This window comes from Manis javanica, unplaced genomic scaffold (assembly GCF_040802235.1).
Source record: "Manis javanica isolate MJ-LG unplaced genomic scaffold, MJ_LKY HiC_scaffold_35, whole genome shotgun sequence".
In the NCBI taxonomy this organism is placed as follows: Eukaryota; Metazoa; Chordata; class Mammalia; order Pholidota; family Manidae; genus Manis; species Manis javanica.
Window position 1 is genome coordinate 213,162 of NW_027332181.1, and position 18,324 is coordinate 231,485.

Consider the following 18,324-nt stretch of genomic DNA (forward strand, 5'->3'; position numbering starts at 1 on the left):
TGCTGGGCATAGAAGCCACAGGGCATAAATATGCAAAGAAGTAAAAAGCTAACCTTTTCAAACAATATGGCTTCTCTCTCACTTACCAACTTTACATTTCCCTGTATGGCCCCGGAAGATGACTGGTTAGCCAGAGACAGGTAAGATTCCTCAAGGGAGGAACAACCTAAGACAGGCACAGTCGCAGGGGGGCCATCAGGTGAGAAATTGGGGATCAACAGAGGTGAGGCTTAGAACCTCACACCCCCTGTTTTGAGAGAAATCTTCTGCATCCGTGGATGTTTTGTTGCCCTTGTCTAGCTTGGATTAATAGTTAGTCTATAGGCACAGACCTGATCATCTATATTTGCCCTCTTACAGCACTAAATTATGTTTTCTACCTTTATCTTGCATCTACCTACCACTTCAGCATTTTATTAGAATAATAATAATAAGGGAGAATTATGGGATTCACATATAAATCAAGTATAAAAATCAAACAAATAATCATATCTCACTTGATTATTTATAGCTCATGATGTGTGATCAAAACCGAAAGTTTCTGTGATATGACTGCCCTTGCACTGTTCACCATGTAAGAACTTGTTTGTTATGCTTCAGAAGATGGGAGACTGTTGAGAATTAGGTTTGGGGTTGATTAATGAATGTGCATTGAGTCCCCTATACAGAATTTTATTGTTGTTAACAACCATTTGATCAATAAATATGAGAGATGCACTCTCAAAAAAAAAAATCCTTCTACCCACCACCCACCCATTCAAATGAACATTTTTCAGTTACCCAATGTATTTATGCTTGAAGAAAATAAACTTCCCATTTGTTTTCAAAAAAAAAAATCCATCAACATCATCCACATCAACAAAAAGAACAAAAATCACATGATCATCTCCACAGACGCTGAAAAAGAATTTGACAAAATTCAACATCCATTCGTGATAAAAACTCTCAACAAAATGGTATAGAGGACAAGTACCTCAACATAATAAAGGCCATATATGACAAACCCACAGCCAACATCATACTGAACAGCGAGAAGCTGAAAGCTTTTCCTCTAAGATCGGGAACAAGAGCCAGCAATGCCCACTCTCCCCACTGTTATTCAACATAGTACTGGAGGTCCTAGCCACAGCAATTAGACAAAACAAAGAAATACAAGTAATCCAGATTGGTAAAGAAGAAGTCAAACTGTCATTACGTGTAGATGACATGATATTGTACATAAAAAACCCTGAAGAACCCACTTCAAAACTAGTAGAACTAATATTGGAATTCAGCAAAGTTGCAGGATACAAAATTAATACACAGAAATCTGTGGCTTTCCTATACACTAACGATGAACTAACAGAAAGAGAAATCAGGAAAACAATTCCATTCACAATTGCATCAAAAAGAATAAAATACCTAGGAATAAACCTAACCAAGGAAGTGAAAGACCTATACCCTGTAAACTACAAGACACTCTGAAGAGAAATCAAAGAGGACACTAACAAATGGAAATTCACCCCATGCTCCTGGCTAGGAAGAATTAATATCATCAAAATGGTCATCCTGCCCAAAGCAATCTACAGATTCAGTACAATCCCTATCAAATTACCAACAGCATTCTTCAACGAACTGGAACAAATAGTTCTAAAATTCATATGGAACCACCAAAGACCCCAAACAGCCAAAGCAATCCTGAGAAGGAAGAATAAAGTGGGGGGGGGGATCTCGCTCCCCAACTTCAAACTCGACTACAAAGCCACAGTAATTAAGACAATTTGGTACTGGCACAAGAGCAGAACCACAGACCAGTGGAACAGAATAGAGACTCCAGACATTAACCCAAACACGTATGATCAATTAATATACAACAAAGGAGCCATGGACATACAGTGGGGAAATGACAGCCTCTTCAACAGCTGGTGTTGGCAAAACTGGACAGCTACATGTAAGAGAATGAAACTGGATCATTGTCTAACTCCATATACAAAAGTAAATTTGAAATGGATCAAAGACCTGAATGTAAGTCATGAAAGCATAAAACTCTTAGAAAAAAACATAGGCAAAAATCTCTTGCACATAAACATGAGCGACCTCTTCATAAACATATCTCCCCAGGAAAGGGATACAAAATCAAAAATGAACAAGTGGAACTATATCAAGCTGAAAAGCTTCTGTATGGCAAAGGACACCATGAATAGAACAAAAAGGCATCCTACAGTATGGGAGAATATATTCATAAATGACAGATCCGATAAAGAGTTGACATCCAAAATATATAAAGAGCTCACGCACCTCAACAAACAAAAAGCAAATAATCCAATTAAAAAATGGGCAGAGGAGCTGAACAGACAGTTCTCCAAAGAAGAAATTCAGATGGTCAACATGCACATGAAAAGATGCTCCACATCGCTAATCATCAGAGAAATGCAAATTAAAACCACAATGAGATATCACCTCACACCAGTAAGGATCACCACCAACCAAAAGACAAACAACAAATGTTGGCGAGGATGGGGAGAAAGGGGAACCCTCCTACACTGCTGGTGGGAATGTAAATTAGTTCGGCCATTGTGGAAAGCAGTATGAATTCCACTTTTAGGAATTTACCCTAAGAATACAGCAGCCCAGTTTGAAAAAGACAGATGCACCCCTATGTTTATCACAGCACTATTTACAATAGACAAGAAATGGAAGCAATCTAAGTGTCCATCAGCAGATGAAAGGATAAAGAATATGTGGTACTATACACAATGCAATATTATTCAGCCATAAGAAGAAAACAAATCCTACCATTTGCAACAACATGGATGGAGCTAGAGGGTATTATGCTCAGTGAAATAAGCCAGGCAGAGAAAGACAAGTACCAAATGATTTCACTCATATGTGGAGTATAAGAACAAAGAAAAAACTGAAGGAACAAAACAGCAGCAGAATCACAGAACCCAAGAATGGACTAACAGTCACCAAAGGGAAAGGGACTGGGAAGGATGGGGTGGGGGGAGAAAGGGGGCATTATGATTAGCATGTATAATGTGGGGGAGGCCACAGGGAGAGCTGTGCAACACAGAGAAGACAAGTAGTGATTCTACAGCATCTTACTACACTGATGGACAGTGACTGTAATGGGGGTTTTGGGGGGACTTGGTGAAGGGGGAACGTAGTAAACATAATGTTCCTCACGTAATTGTAGATTAATGATACCAAAAGTAAAAAAGAAAAATAAATCACAAAAGTAAACAATTTTTATTTGCACTGGGAAATCAAAAAGTTCCTTTGACTCATTTTTATTGTGATATTCACTTTATTGTAGTGATCTGGAGCTGAACCCACAGTATCTCCAGGGTATGCCTGTATGTAGCATGTTGCATTATATTTCTAATGGATTGGACTGCTGTTGAATATAAGGATACCTAAGCAATATTAGCATCTTAAAAATAAATGATAAATAACTAGTTTTGTGGACAGAGATTGGGCACCTATGAAAGGTGATATGGTCACAGGCATGGTAAGTTTGGTGAGGAGTCAATGGAAGTCACATCAACTAACTTTACAGAACTAAAAAGATTTCTTCTAAATAGTAATGAAAATCATTTGGCCTTACATGAATCCATTTCTCTAGCACCCTGAGTATAGCTCAAAACTCAATTCTTTTGCTCTGCTTGCTCTACAATCTTCCTCAGACACCATATTTAACATTATAGTTTCAACTATCAGATCAGTCCTTCAATTTTCCCTCCAATTTTATTGATATATACTTCACATATAATATGGTGTAACTTTAAAGGTATGCAACAAGTTGATTTGATACATATATACTGCAATATAATTATCACTGTAGTGTTAGTTAATACCTCCATCACCTCACATAATTATTTCTTTTTTGGTGTGAGAACATTTAAGATATACTCTCTTAGCAACCTTTAAGTATATTTCAAGTACTGAATTTTTAAGTACAGTATTGTTATCTATAATCACAAAGCTGTATATTAGATCCCCAAACTTACTCATTTAACTGGAAGTCTGTACTCTGACCACGTCTCTCCACCTCCCCTGACTCCCAGCAGTCCTTCAATGTTCCACAAATCCTAGAGCCCAGCTCCTTGGACTTCATTCAGTTACACAATACAGTTTTAAGCACCTACATTCCTCAAATTGATACTATAATTCCCAAAAACTGTTCTAGACTTCTCCATTTCTCCGAGTTTTACTGTCATTTTGTAGTCTTTGGTTATTTCTCCCTTCCCCCATATCCAATCATTAGGCAGTATTGATTATTCTTTCCAAAGACTGACAACGTCATCAGTATTGCCTTGATTCTCAACATCTGTCACTGAACTACTGCAGTTGTCTCCTATCTGGATTTCCAGCTTTTCACTTCCAACACCTCTGCTTTCCCAATCCATCTTTCACACTGTGATCTTTCTGAAGCACAACCCTTTCTATGAACACCTACCTCAAATGCTCACTCTCACCTATGGAATAAAATCTGGCATCAATATCTGTCACCAACTAGCCTCTACATAATCTCTAAGCTGATCTGCCGTCAGTCCAGCTGCTACCCAAATAATTAGCTATTAATACCAACTACCCTATCTTTGTTCATTATGTTTCTCCAAAATGCAAAAGGAAATGTATTTAAAACCACAATGCCAAAGAGGAAGAGAAAACACCAAAGAGAAAAATGAAAATAGAACTAACAAAGTAGTGCACAGATGCTGAAGGTATACTTGCACAACTATCTTAAATCATAAACTATTAATAAACCTAATATTAACACAAGAGAAACTGATTTGTCTGAGAAATAGAAAACAATCTATGAATAACAGTTTTCAAGGAAACAACAATTTTTAAATCATAACAATGTGTAAATCATAATTAAAGAAATGGGAGGGGAAAATACCAGTGCTAAACATTAATCTCAGTATGGACCTGGAAAATGTACCTTCTTTTTTCTCTATCCAGTCTTCCATTTAAATCCTTGACTTTGGCCACCATCTATGTGCTGTCTTAAATCCAGATCTCTAATTCAGTTCCCCTTTTCTGAGACTTATACCTGTCTATCTCCAACTGCTGACTAGATACCTCAGCTTGCACTTAAAAGTAAACCTACATGATTTTCCTGTTCCTTCTCTTTCCTTTTATCAATAAATAGCATCACCCACTACTTTGAGAGAGACCTTAGTCCTGGTGTAGGATGACTCTCCAGCTTAAATCCTATTGATCCTACCTCCCAAATCTCTCTCACATTCGCATCCATCTCTCTTTTGCCACAGTCGGCCATCTCTCCTGGACCAACAAAGTAACCAAACCAGTCTCCTTGCATCCCATTTCAATCTTTCCCCCCAAGTGTACACCCTCTTCTGAGTTTGTTTTCCTAATAATCAAATTATTACAAAAATAGAATCAGCATTATACATTATTCCATCACTTGATTTTTATGCTAAATATACATCATGGATATCCTCCGCATAGAATATAAATTCTGTGAAAATTAGTATTGGGAAACCTCACCGATATGGCATCAGGAGGCCTGCAGGGGATGCTCTCACACCTACCACTCCTCACAAATCTCTGATCCCACTGGAAGAAACTGACACCAGGTGTTTTAGCTACTTTACTACCCAGAAAGAAGAAGGCAGGCTTTGGCTTTCTGCCTCCCCAAATAGCCCAGCCAATGAGAGACTCAACTCAGCCGATCAGAAGCCATATGTGGGTCTCCCAGTTTCCTCAGTGGACTTTTGCTTAGAACAGCCCTCCTAATTTGGCTCTTCCCCCTATCAAAGATTGGTCCTCTCCTTTGTTCTCTGTACATGCCTATGGTTCTGCTGTTTTGCTTGTCCCAGATTGTAATTATCCTCCTATTCTCAAAAAAACCCGATTTTGCTAGTAAATTAACTATTTTAAAGGTTAACAACATATATATATAAATAATTCTTTTTAATAGCCATAATATTCTTTAGTACAGGCACACCATACTTTATTCAACTACTCTCCTATATAACAGCAATTCTCCTGTTTCCATTTGTGCCACTATACTAGTTACAATTAAACACCTTTACACGTTTATCTTTATTTACCATTATTTTTATTTCTGAAACAGAGGTTCAGAGATTTCTGGCATCAAAAGATGTGTGTCTCTTATTTCATTACACATTACCAAATGTTTTCTCGAAAGCTATGACAATTCACATTCTCACCAGCAAGCTTCCCACTACAACATGCTATCAAACTAATTCTATCAATCCAGTGAGTTAAAAAGAGTAATTGGTCTTGATTTGCATTTCTCAGATTAGTAGGCAATCAAGCTTTTTAAAGGTAGGTTCACTATTGTGTCTTCTAATAGACATAATATATATTATTGAATTCTGGTGGGAACACAGCAATAGAAGGCAGACAAGTTCCTGCCTTCTCTCTCAAAGTTTGCATTCAGGAGGAGAAACAATAGAAAATAAATATGTAAACAAAAATAAACATGATTATACTGATATACAAGACAGAACAATTCCCTTTGTTTGAGTATAGGGAGACAAACAGTAAAAAGCAGGTTGGAGCTAAATAGTTTAGACATTCTTTAGACAGTGGAGGCCATGAAAGATGACTTTCTTCCCCTCCTTCTCAAAGAGGAGTTACCAGCATTTTGGGAGACTCTTAACAATGCTGAAAGGAAGTAAATTTCTTGTTACTATTTTGAAAGGAAATGACTGTAAGAATCTGTTAAGAATAATAGTAGTGGAAAGTGCACAGATGCTAAATGTACAGGTGGATGACTTTTTATCCATGTAACAAGATCAAGATATAGAGTGTTTCCAAGCATCCCATAACCCTTCCCAACCCAAATTCTTTCCCAGAGTAAGTACTAGTTTAACTTATATTGCCATTAAATAATTTTATAATGATGGCATTTTACCTTTACACCCTTGTGTTTAAAACAGAAACCCTCCAGACCTTTCATTGTAAAGTACTTTCTTCAAGAATGAATACACTACATTTACTATATTTCTAGAAATAATTGACGATATTTTCTATGTATCTATTTAGTTGTTCTTATGGTAGTCCTCAGTTTTTATATGTTCTACTTTCAATTCTAAAGCTGTATGCCTTGGGAGGCTTGGGAAAAGATGATGGAGTAGGAAGGCAAGGCAGAAACCTCCTGCCACATACACACCAAGGAAGCAACTCTAGCAAATACAACTAACCCTGAAAACGACCTGAAGACTACAGAAGAGACCACCTACGCCTCAAGAAAAAGAGAAGCCCACACAGGGAAAGTAAAGTGGCAGAGCCAGGATGCAAGTGACTCAAGCCCTTCCCCCATCCCAGACCAAAAGTAGAAAGGAAAGGAATGGGGGGAGGTGGGGCATAAGCACTCACAAATCCTGCACACCTGGCCCAGGAGACCTGCTCTGGAAACAGGAGTTCACATTACCTTGGGCTTTGGTGATTAACGGGGCTGGACACCAGGGAGAGCTAGAGCACTCTGGGAGACTGAGACTCCTTTCACTTGTGGAAGACAGACACGCTCTACTAGACCAACTGAGACCCAACACAGAGGTGGCAGTCTGAAAGATTTGGGGAGTGCTGGAGGGAGCTCTGTCTGGAGGAGAAAGAGCTCTGTCTGACACCACCCCAGCCCTCCTTCAGCCCAACTGATCAGGGATCATGGGAGCCAGCCCCAGGTGCTCCATTCCCCTTGCTGGTGGCTCACCCCAAGGCACTTCCCTGCACACCCACCCACCTTCCTGTCCCACTCAGCCTGGAAGCGGTCAGACTTTGCTGCCTGGAAGGGAGAGGGAGGCTTTCCCAGCCCTCTCAGCCCAACTACAAAGATGCCTGTGGGAGCCAGCTCCAAACATTTCTTCCTCCTTGGAGACCCAGGAATGCACTGTGCTCCTATGCATACCCACCCTGCCTGCCCCACCCAGCAGTGCTACCATTGCTGCCTGGCAGAGCAGACAGAGGATGGCCCACCCACAACTACCCCAACAGAAGTGCAGCCACTAGGCTCACAAAGGGCTGAGATGAGCTATTAGCCACTGCTGAGTGGCCAGATCAGCCACTGCCCACAGACAGGCAGGAAGGCGGCCTCACTCACAGCCCACCAATAGCAACTGGGACTCCACCACAAGGGAGAACCAGGCATTAGTGAGCAAAGAGTTTTGAGCTTCTAGGCACCACAGGATGTCTTTTTTTATAAAGCCATTATTCTTTAGACCAGGAGGCACAGCAGATCTATCTAATACAAAGGAAGAAACACAGAAAGCCAGACAAAATGAAATGGCAGAGAAATATGTTACAAACAAAACTACAGGATAAGACACCAGAATGAGGGCTAAATGAAAGGGAGATTATCAATCTTCTTGATAAAGATTTCAAAGTAACAGCCATAGTATGTCACTGACTTGTGAAACAGAATCGATGACCATAGAGAGAATTTCAACAAAGAGATAGCAGATCTGAAAAGGAGCCACTCAGAGCTGAAGAATACAGTAACTGAAATGAAATATACAATAGAGGGAATGTATGTCACTGACTTGTGAAACAGAATCAATGACCTTAGAGAGAACTTCAACAAAGAGATAGCAGATCTGAAAAGGAGCCACTCAGAGCTGAAGAATACAGTAACTGAAACGAAATATATGATAGAGGGAATGAATAATAGATTGCAGCAAGTAGAGGAGACAATCAATGAGATGGAAATTAGAGAACTGGAACACAACAAGGCTGAGGAACAGAGAAAACAATCTGTAAAAATGAGAGGATGCTAAGTGGGCTGTGTGACAACTCCAAATGAAACAGTATTTGCACAATAGGGGTACCAGGAAGAGAAGACAGGTAAAGGAATAGAAAGTCTCTTGGGAAGAAATGATTGTTGAAAACATCCCACTTTTGGGGAAGGAAACAGATATCCAGGTCCTGGAAGCACAGAGTACTAAAAGCAGCATGAGAAAGGCAGTTACCTACAAGGGGAATCCCATAAGGCTATCAGCATATTTCTCAGCAGAAACTTTATAGACCAGAAGGGAGTGGCCTGAAATATTTAATGCATTGAAACAGAAGAAACTTCAACCAGGAAATCCTCTACGCAGCAAGTTTACCATTCAAAATTAAAGGAGAGATTAAAAGCTTCCCAGATAAATGAAAGTTAAAAGAATCACCACCACTAAACCAGCCTTACAGGATATGTTAAATGGACCTCTGTAGATTGAAATGTTCTTAACCCTAATATTTTTCAAGAGAAAATAAACCTACAGTAAAGGTAGTAGACCAATTACTAAGCAAGTATGAAATTTAAAAATCAAAAACAAAAGTAGTAAAACCAACTATACACAGAATTAGTCAAGGGATACACAAAAAATGCAGATTATGCTATCTAATAAATGAAGTGTGGAGGAAGAAGAATAAAAAAGAAGTACTTTTAGATTGTGTTTGAAACTGAGTGTTCATCAATTTAATGTAGACTGTTATATATTTAGGAAACTATCTTTGAACCTTATGGTCACCACAAACATAAAGCCTATAATAGATACAAAAAAAATTTTTTTAAAGATATCTAATCACAGCACTAAAGAAAACTATCAAATAACAGGAGAACAGTGTAAGAGGAAGAAAGGAACTATAAAAACAACTAGAAAACAATAAAATGGCAATAAGTACATACCTATCAATAGCTACTTTAAATGTAAATAGACAGACTACACCAATCAAAAGACATAGGGTGGCAGAATGAAGAAACAAGACCCATCTATATCCTGCCTACAAGAGACTCATTTCAAACCCAAAGACACACACAGACTGAAAGTGAAGGGATGGAAAAAGATATCTCATCCAAGTAATAGGGAGAAAAAGCAGGAATAGCAGTACTTACATCAGAAAAAATAGACTTTAAAAAAAAGAAAGTAACAAGACACAAAGAAGGACATTACATAATGATTAAGAGGTCAGTTCAACAGAGGATATAACCATTACACATATCTATGTACCCAACATAGGGGCATCTAAATATGTAAAACAGTAACAGAACTAAAGGGAGAAACAGACTGCAACTCAACAATATTGGTGGATTTTAACACCCCAGTTACACCAATGGACTGATCATCCAGACAGAAAATAAGTAAAGAAAAAGAAGCACTAAACAACGTATTAGATCAGATGGACTAACAGATTATCTATTAATAGAACATTCCACACAAAGCAGCAGGATACACATTTTTCTCAAGTTCATAGGGAACTGTCTTGCCAATGGGTTTCAGCCCCCAGGCAAGTTCACTAGAGATTCAATATGATCAAAGAAATTGACAGCAAAATGTTCTTTGGGGTGAAAGGGTTTATTCCCTGCTTGTTCTCCCAGCAGTAGGTCAAGCACTAGCGTCTCTGCCTCCCCACAAAGCACTGGGCCAAGCTCTCTATATAGCGCAATAATAGCTTATTGCCTAAAGGTGTGGAAGCAGTAGCCTAGCAACAGGCCAGTTACATCATCAGGTGGTTTAAGTTCAGTGAGGATCATGGCCATAGGAACCCCAACTTTCCCACACTCCACCCCTCCAGGATTCTCGCCTTACAATCTACACACTTCCAATCTTCCGCAATGGTCCCTGTGGGAGAAAGCTGGGGCACTGTAACCAGATTCCACAATAGCAACAGAGGATAACAACTTAGAGATCATAAAAATTAAGATACAGCAAGATTTTGATACAGGTAACAAAAATTGTAATAATCCCCAAGCTAGAGGAGGTTCCTAATAACAAAAAATTATAACCTCCTCAAGCCAGAGGAAGTTCCCAATCCATAAAGACTTTAGGGGTAATAAGACACATTTTAATGACACCAACATAGGCAAATCTTGTCCACCAGGTAGAATGCATGCAAGACAGTGGTCCTGTGATAGGCCTGTAGCAGGAAGGGGGTCCCTCCCAGGTCTAGTACACCATACTTTTACTCCTTTCCCCATGGAGGTTACTGAAGGGTCTACATATAGTGCTACTGGAGGTGCATGCACTGGCCATAATGATAAAACAGAACTCCCTGGTAAGATGCTCTTATCTTCTGGCCATTCAGGATATACTACTGGGACCTTTGGAGGCCACTCTGCTGTTATTCCAGAAATACACAGGAGGCCAGCTTCCAGGCCTTGTCCCCAAGGTGCTAGGAGAGCCAGCCATCGTGGGTCCATATGTCGAAAGGTCCAAGGACATGTCCACTAAAAGGAGTCTCCGGGGCTCAGTGCAGTTGGTGCTGGCAGCAAGATATTATTCTGGTGGCCAAACCTCAGCTTCAGTGATTCTTCCTTGGTTTGTACTTGCACTTTTATAGGGGGGGGGCCATATGTGTTAAGATGTCTACAAAGCTCAGGGCTCGCTTTCGGGTCTCTTTTTCAAACGCTGTAGCATGGTCCATAAGCAGCCTGACCATCCCCGCAGACTATTGGTATCTGACTTTAGTCCGGATTTTAACAAGCCATTGTGCCTCTCTATCATGCCTGCTGCAGTAGGATTGTATAACACATGAAACTTCCCTTTGATTCCCAGTTGTCGCACCCATTCTTGCAGTGTATGTCCAGTAAAATGGGTGCCCTGATCACTCTCAATTACCTGTGGTTGGCCATAGGCAGCAAAGAGATGCACCAGGCTTCTTTTGGTCGTCTTCTGGTCTGCACAACAGGTAGGAAAAGCAACCAGAAATCCAGTAGCTGTGTCCACACAAGTCATTACATACCGATATCCTTCTGACAGGTAGAGGCCCAATATAGTCTATCTGTCACCTGACAAGGGGTATAGGCCCCTTAGCTATTGTCCCATGTTGCTGTGAAACTCAGTGTGAGTCCCTTTTGGAGCACACGACACACTTCTGCCAGGCTCTACTAACTTCTTCAGAGGTTAAAGGCAAGCTCCACCAATGGGCTACAGCCCACATTGTCTTTTGTCTCACATGCAACAAACACTGATATAACCATTGGGCTACATCAGAGGCAGGCTTTCCTTCTAACCAATGTATCTGGGCCAATTTATCTGCTTCATCATTTCCTGGGGATGACAGTGGCAAATGACCCGTCACATGGAATACTATAATTATTTTAGTCTGACCATAGGCCCATAAGTCTTGCCAAAGTTCTTGCCCCTAAAGGGGTTGGTAACCAACCAGTCAGTTGGCATGGTACCAGGTTGGTAGTCACAGGGTCAAGCCCTGATAGCCCAGCTATCAGTGCAGACAACTATAGGGGAGGGCTCCTGGCTGATTACAAGCCACACAGCCCGCGACTCTGCCCATTGGCTGCTCTTCCCCTCACCATCTTCCATCCATACTGTCTCAGTCTTAGGATAGAAAGCTATGGCCCTCCATTTTGGGAGCTGCCCATGGCTGGAGCCATCTGTGTACCATGCATCTTCAGGTACAGGGGCTCTTCCCTCCCTATGGAGACTCTCTGCTACTAATGGTTCAAAAGCAAGTTCTTCCTGCTTTTCACTAGTATATGTCACCAACCCCAGTAAGTGTTGGGGTTCTACACTCAAGGGGCTACTAGAGAGGGCACTACACTGCTGTAGGTAAGCACCCCACTTGGCTAGTGTTAGTGTTTATGCCACGCCACTCCTTAAATTTTGGGTCCAGTCTTGTACCCACCCCAAGATGGGACAGGTGGTTATTACCTTTATTGGGGCCATTCCAGTAATGGGTTCTGTAGCCAGCAAGGCATGATACACGGCAGCCAGTTGTTTTTCTATCAAAGTGTATCATACCTCTGCCCCTTTCCAGAGTTGTGACCAGAATCCAATTGGGTGGCAAGTTCATTCAAGCTGCTGCCAGAGATCCAGCCATAAGCGTTTTCAGTCACATGAATATCCAGCTCACAGGGCCTTGATGGGTCTATTACACTCAAGGCCTGCATGGCCTTCACAGCCCATTTTGCTGTAGTAAAGGCAGATGCACATGTCTCATCCCAGTCCCACCTGATGCCCTTTCGTACCAACTGGTAGACGGGCTTCAGAATTTGTGCCACGTGCGGGATAAACACTCTCCAGTAGCCTAAAAGACCCAGAAACTCCTGTAGCAATGCTATAGTTGTAGGGGTAGGAAAAGCCTGGACTTTGTCTATAACTGCTTCTGGTATAACTTTGGTCTTATCTGACCAGACGACCTCCAAGAGAATTTGACAGACAGACCAGGTCCCTGAACCTTGGTGCTGTTCACAGCCCATCCTTTCTCCTGTAAATGTTGCACCAGTCTAGGTGCTGCACCTGCTAGATCTGAAAGAGAATCAGACGTGAGCATGGCCATTGGTACAGCCACACCATTGGCAGTTTCTCCCATGTAGCCAAGTCCTAGGCTACAAGTCCATGACAGATGGTGAGGCTGTGGGACGTATCCCTGCGGAAGGATGGTGAAAGTCCACTGCCGTCCTTCCCACATGAAGGCAAAGTGTTCCTGACTTTCCTGCTCAATGTCAATGGAACAGAAGGCATTAGCAAGATCTACTACATAATGATATGTTCCTAGTTCAAGGCTGAGGGTATCCATCAGGTCTGCAATAGAGGGGACAACAGCATGCATAGAGGGTATGACTTTATTCAGTTCTCTGTAATCCAGTCATATTCCAGGAGCCATCTGGCTTTTTTACTGGCCACACTGGGGAATTGAAAGGACTATGGGTGGGCTTTATAATACCCACCTTTTCCAGCTCCTGGAGAGTTTCTCCAATCTTATTATGCCCTCCAGGAAGTTTGTATTGTTTGGTATTAGTCACCAGCTGAGGCACAGGCAAAGCTATGGGCCGGTGCCTAGCATGTCCCCTCAGAACTGCCTTCACCACATGTACTCTCAATCTGAACTCACCTGCAGTGGTCTGCACCCATAGACCCTGCAGGATATCAATCCCCAAAATATACTCAGCAATAGGAGATATATACACAGTATACTCCCTGACCTAACTGTACCATCTTCAGCTTAGTAAAACCTCTTCCCAGGCAAATGTATGATTTTCTTTCTTCTTAGGAGATTCATCATCAATTCTTTCAGACTCTTGATAACTGAGGCTTCCCCTTCTGTCCCTTTCTCTTCACTAAATGCTGAATGAATATCATCTTGTCTTTTGGGTGTGCTTCTATTTACACAAAAATACAAAAAACTATCTTAACTTGCCTATGTCTTGTTTCATTCAGTCTCCCACCTTCTTCATTGTAAACTTCATCTGGATATCCTGATGCTACTACCTCAAGTTAACAGCACAAGACAGAACTTTTGTTTCCTCTAAGCTCTCCTTTTTGCCTAGTTTCTGTGCTATCGAAGACTAACACCCCTACGATTGGGAACAAGACAGGGATGCCCACTTTCCCCCCTTTTATTCAACACAGTACTGGAGATCCTAGCCACAGCAATCAGACAACACAAAGAAATAAAAGGCATCCACATTGGTAAGGAAGAAGTCAAACTGTCACTGTTTGCAGATGACATGATATTGTACATAAAAAACCCCGAAGAACCCACTCCAAAACTACTAGAACTAATATCTGAATTCAGCAAAGTTGCAGGATACAAAATTAATACACAGAAATCTGTTGTATTCCTATATACTAACAATGAACTAGCAGAAAGAGAAATCAGGAAAACAATTTCATTCACAATTGCATCAGAAAGAATAAAATACCTAGGAATAAACCTTACCAAGGAAGTGAAAGACCTATACCCTGGAAACTACAAGACACTCTGAAGAAAAATTAAAGAGGACATTAATAAATGGAAATTCATCCCATGCTCTTGGGTAGGAAGAATTAATATTGTCAAAATGGCCATTCTGCCTAAAGCAATCTACAGATTCAATGCAATCCCTATCAAAATACCGACAGCATTCTTCAACAAACTGGAACAAATAGTTCTAAAATTCATATGGAACCACCAAAGACCCCGAATAGCCAAAGCAATCCTGAGAAAGAAGAATAAAGCAGGGGGGATCTCGCTTTCTAACTTCAAGCTCTACTACAAAGCCACAGTAATCAAAACAATTTGGTACTGGCACAAGAACAGACCCATAGACCAGTGGAACAGAATAGAGAGTACAGATATTAACCCAAGCATATATGGTCAATTAATATATGATGAAGGAGCCATGGATATACAATGGGGAAATGACAGCCTCTTCAACAGCTGGTGTTGGCAAAACTGGACAGCTACATGTAAGAGAATGAAACTGGATTACTGCCTAACTCCATACACAAAAGTAAACTCAAAATGGATCAAACATCTGAATGTAAGTCATGAAACCATAAAACTCTTAGATGAAAACATAGGCAAAACTCTCTTGAATATAAACATGAACAACTTCTTCATGAACATATCTCCCTGGGCAAGGGAAAAAGCAAAAATGAATAAGTGGGACTATATCAAACTAAAAAGCTTCGGTACAGCAAAGGACACCATCAGTAGAACAAAAAGGCATCCTACAGTATGGGAGAATATAATCATATATGACATATCCAATAAGGGGTTGACATCCAAAATATACAAAGAGCTCATGCACCTCAACAAACAAAAAGCAAATAATCCAATTAAAAAATGGGCACAGGATCTGAACAGACAGTTCTCCAAAGAAGAAATTCAGATGGCCAACAGGCACATGAAAAGATGCTCCACACTGCTAATCATCAGAGAATTGCAAATTAAAACCACAATGAGATATCATCTCACACCAGTTAGGATGGCCAACATTCAAAAGACAAACAACAAAATGTTGGTGGGGATGTGGAGAAGGGGAGCCCTCCTACACTGCTGGTAGGAATGTAAATTAGTTCAACCATTGTGGAAAGCAGTATGGAGGTTCCTCAAAAAACTCAAAATAGAAATACCATTTGACCCAGGAATTCCACTCCTAGGAATTTACCCTAAGAATGCAGCAGCCCAGTTTGAAAAAGACATTTGCACCCCTATGTTTATCACAGCACTATTTACAATAGACAAGAAATGGAAGCAACCTAAGTGTTCATCAGTAAATGAATGGATAAAGATGTGGTACTATACACAATGCAATATTATTCAGCCTTAAGAAGAAAACAAATCCTACATTTGCAACAACATGGATGGAGCTAGAGGGTATTATGCTCAGTGCAGAGAAAGACAGGTATCTAAGGATTTCACTCATCTGTGGAGTATAAAAACAAAGAACAAACTGAAGGAACAAAACAGCAGCAGACTCACAGAACCCAAGAATGGACTAACAGTTACCACAGGGAAAGGGACTGAGGAGGATGGGTGGGAAGGGAGGGATAAGGGGAAAAAGGGGCATATGATTAGCACCCATAATGTGGGGGGGGGGGGCACGGGAAGGCAGTATAGCACAGAGAAGACAAGTAGTGATTCTATAGCATCTTAATACACTGATGGACAGTGACTGTAATCGGGTATGTGGTGGGGACTTGATAATGGGGGGAATCTAGTAACCATAATGTTGCTCATGTAAGTGTCATGGTACAAAAAAAAAAAAAAAGACTGACACTGTTTTTAACTCTTTTTTCCCCTAATAAATGCTAATGTTAAGGACCTTGGAAAATATACAATGCAAATCACTACCCATTTTCATATAAATGTATTTAAATGCCATTGTGATTTTTAAAAAGTACCAAATCTCAAAAGTCACCCTGTAACTCTTGATAAGCAAAATGCCAATCTTATAATTATCCAATTTTTAAAAAGCCGTTTTCACACCTTTTTTCTTTCCCCTGTGTATACGTGTTTTCAGTACCTAGTATGTTAGCAACTATGCCAGTTGCTGATTTGGAGTCTTAATTTTACACAAGGCACTCCGTAACTTCCAGAATTTTGTTAACTAAGTCATTTCTGTTCTTTGCTCAAAAAGCTGGAGCCAGAAATACTAATTAGATGGTATTCCCTTTCCATTACTGGACGGACTATAATTATTTTGAACCCGGCAATGACAATGATGGTGCTTCCTGTTTGGTGGTTTCGTTTCTTCTCTGACCTGGCCGACCTAGGTTCGTAGCGATTTTTATAAAAGTCCTAGATGATATGGCAGAATGACAGCACGTCAGTAACGAGTAAGGACTACAGTCCTACAACACGGAGCGCCCAGAGAGTGAGGGGTGAGGCGAGGGTGCAGCTCTGCCCCCAGATTTCATCATTCCGATAGTCTGTTCTCAACAACTCTTTAGAAAGTGGGCTCCTCTAGGAAGAGAGAAAGAAGGGTCTGTGTAACATTTTACTTAAGGACAGACATTTAAAAGTACGGTTGCAAAATCCAATTTGATACTAAAACGAGTAAGCCGAATACGCAGTTTTCGGAAACTCAAGTGTGGGAAGAAGGGGAGGGGCGGAATGGGCCGAGCGCCCAGGCTGCACCGGGCGGAGAGACCCCAGCGGCGGGGCGTGGACAGCGCCGCCGAGGTTACGCTCGAGGGCCGCGGGAGGAAACGCCGAGCCGGGAGCTGAAACCCCGGGCTTCGGGGCCAGAGCCGGGCCGAAGCTACAGGGGTGCCGACGCTAGCGAGGAGGCATCTCGCACCCGCACCCCGCCGTCCCCGGGCTGGCGAGGAAGAGGGCTGTGGGGGGAAGCGGGAAGGGAAGCAGGAAGAAGTCCAACAGGGACAGGGTCTCAATGCAACAAGTGCCCGCGGCAGCTCCCCAACAGACTGCAGGCCTGCAGCAGGTTCGCTAGGCCCGGCGCGGCGGCCCCCTGGCCTTCCCTCTCTCGGCCACTGCCCCACCGCACTTACTCTGCCACACGACGCTCTTCAGCCCCCGTTCCATCCCTGTCGGCGCCATCTTCCGAACACTGCAGAGGACCAGCCACTGCCCACAACACGCAACCTACTTCGGCCGTGAGGGAGCAGCTCCGGCGAACCCGCCCCCTCCCACGGGTCGCGCCCTCCGGAGACGTCACACGCGTCTGCAAGGGATTCCGGCCCACCCCCGGACGGAGGCTGCGCAGTGCAGGTGGACTCTCAGTGGGCAGCCGCGCGCCCCCTGGTGGGAGGCTGCGTCCACTGAAGTTCGATGTCCCGTGACGTCAAAAGCCGAAACCTTGCATTGCGCTGTGAGTTAACAGGGTGTAAGAAATTCCTAGTTCGCGCATATAGTACTTGAAGAAGGGAGGGATCCTGCGCTTAACAAAAGAATCCATAACAAAAGCAATTCGTCATAGACCTCAATAGGCCGCTCAACTACCGAATGGAAAATTTACCCCGCCCCACAAAAGCCTATTTTATCCATTTTTCAAGGACATTGCATAGAGCTATGAGGTACCCACCAGTGTATCCAGAACTGAGCAGGTCTTTCAGAAAACTCGAAGAAACGAGAGACCCTTCTGAAGAACTTAAAGTCTAATTAGACAGCTCAATTCCG

The 18,324-nt window shown here is 41.8% G+C and overlaps 1 protein-coding gene across 2 annotated transcripts in view; it reads right to left on the reverse strand.

Annotated features, from left to right (window-relative positions):
- The window catches only part of STXBP3 (syntaxin binding protein 3), a 97,374-nt gene extending 79,050 nt beyond the window's left edge, over positions 1–18,324 (reverse strand). Inside the window, exon 1 of one of the 2 annotated variants that reach the window (XM_073228395.1) lies at positions 17,697–18,324. In XM_073228395.1, the coding sequence (XP_073084496.1) occupies positions 17,697–17,745 (49 nt within the window). In that variant the 5' untranslated portion in view covers positions 17,746–18,324. The remainder of the gene's footprint in view (positions 1–17,696) is intronic. The other variant, XM_037001586.2, reaches the window with a different exon arrangement.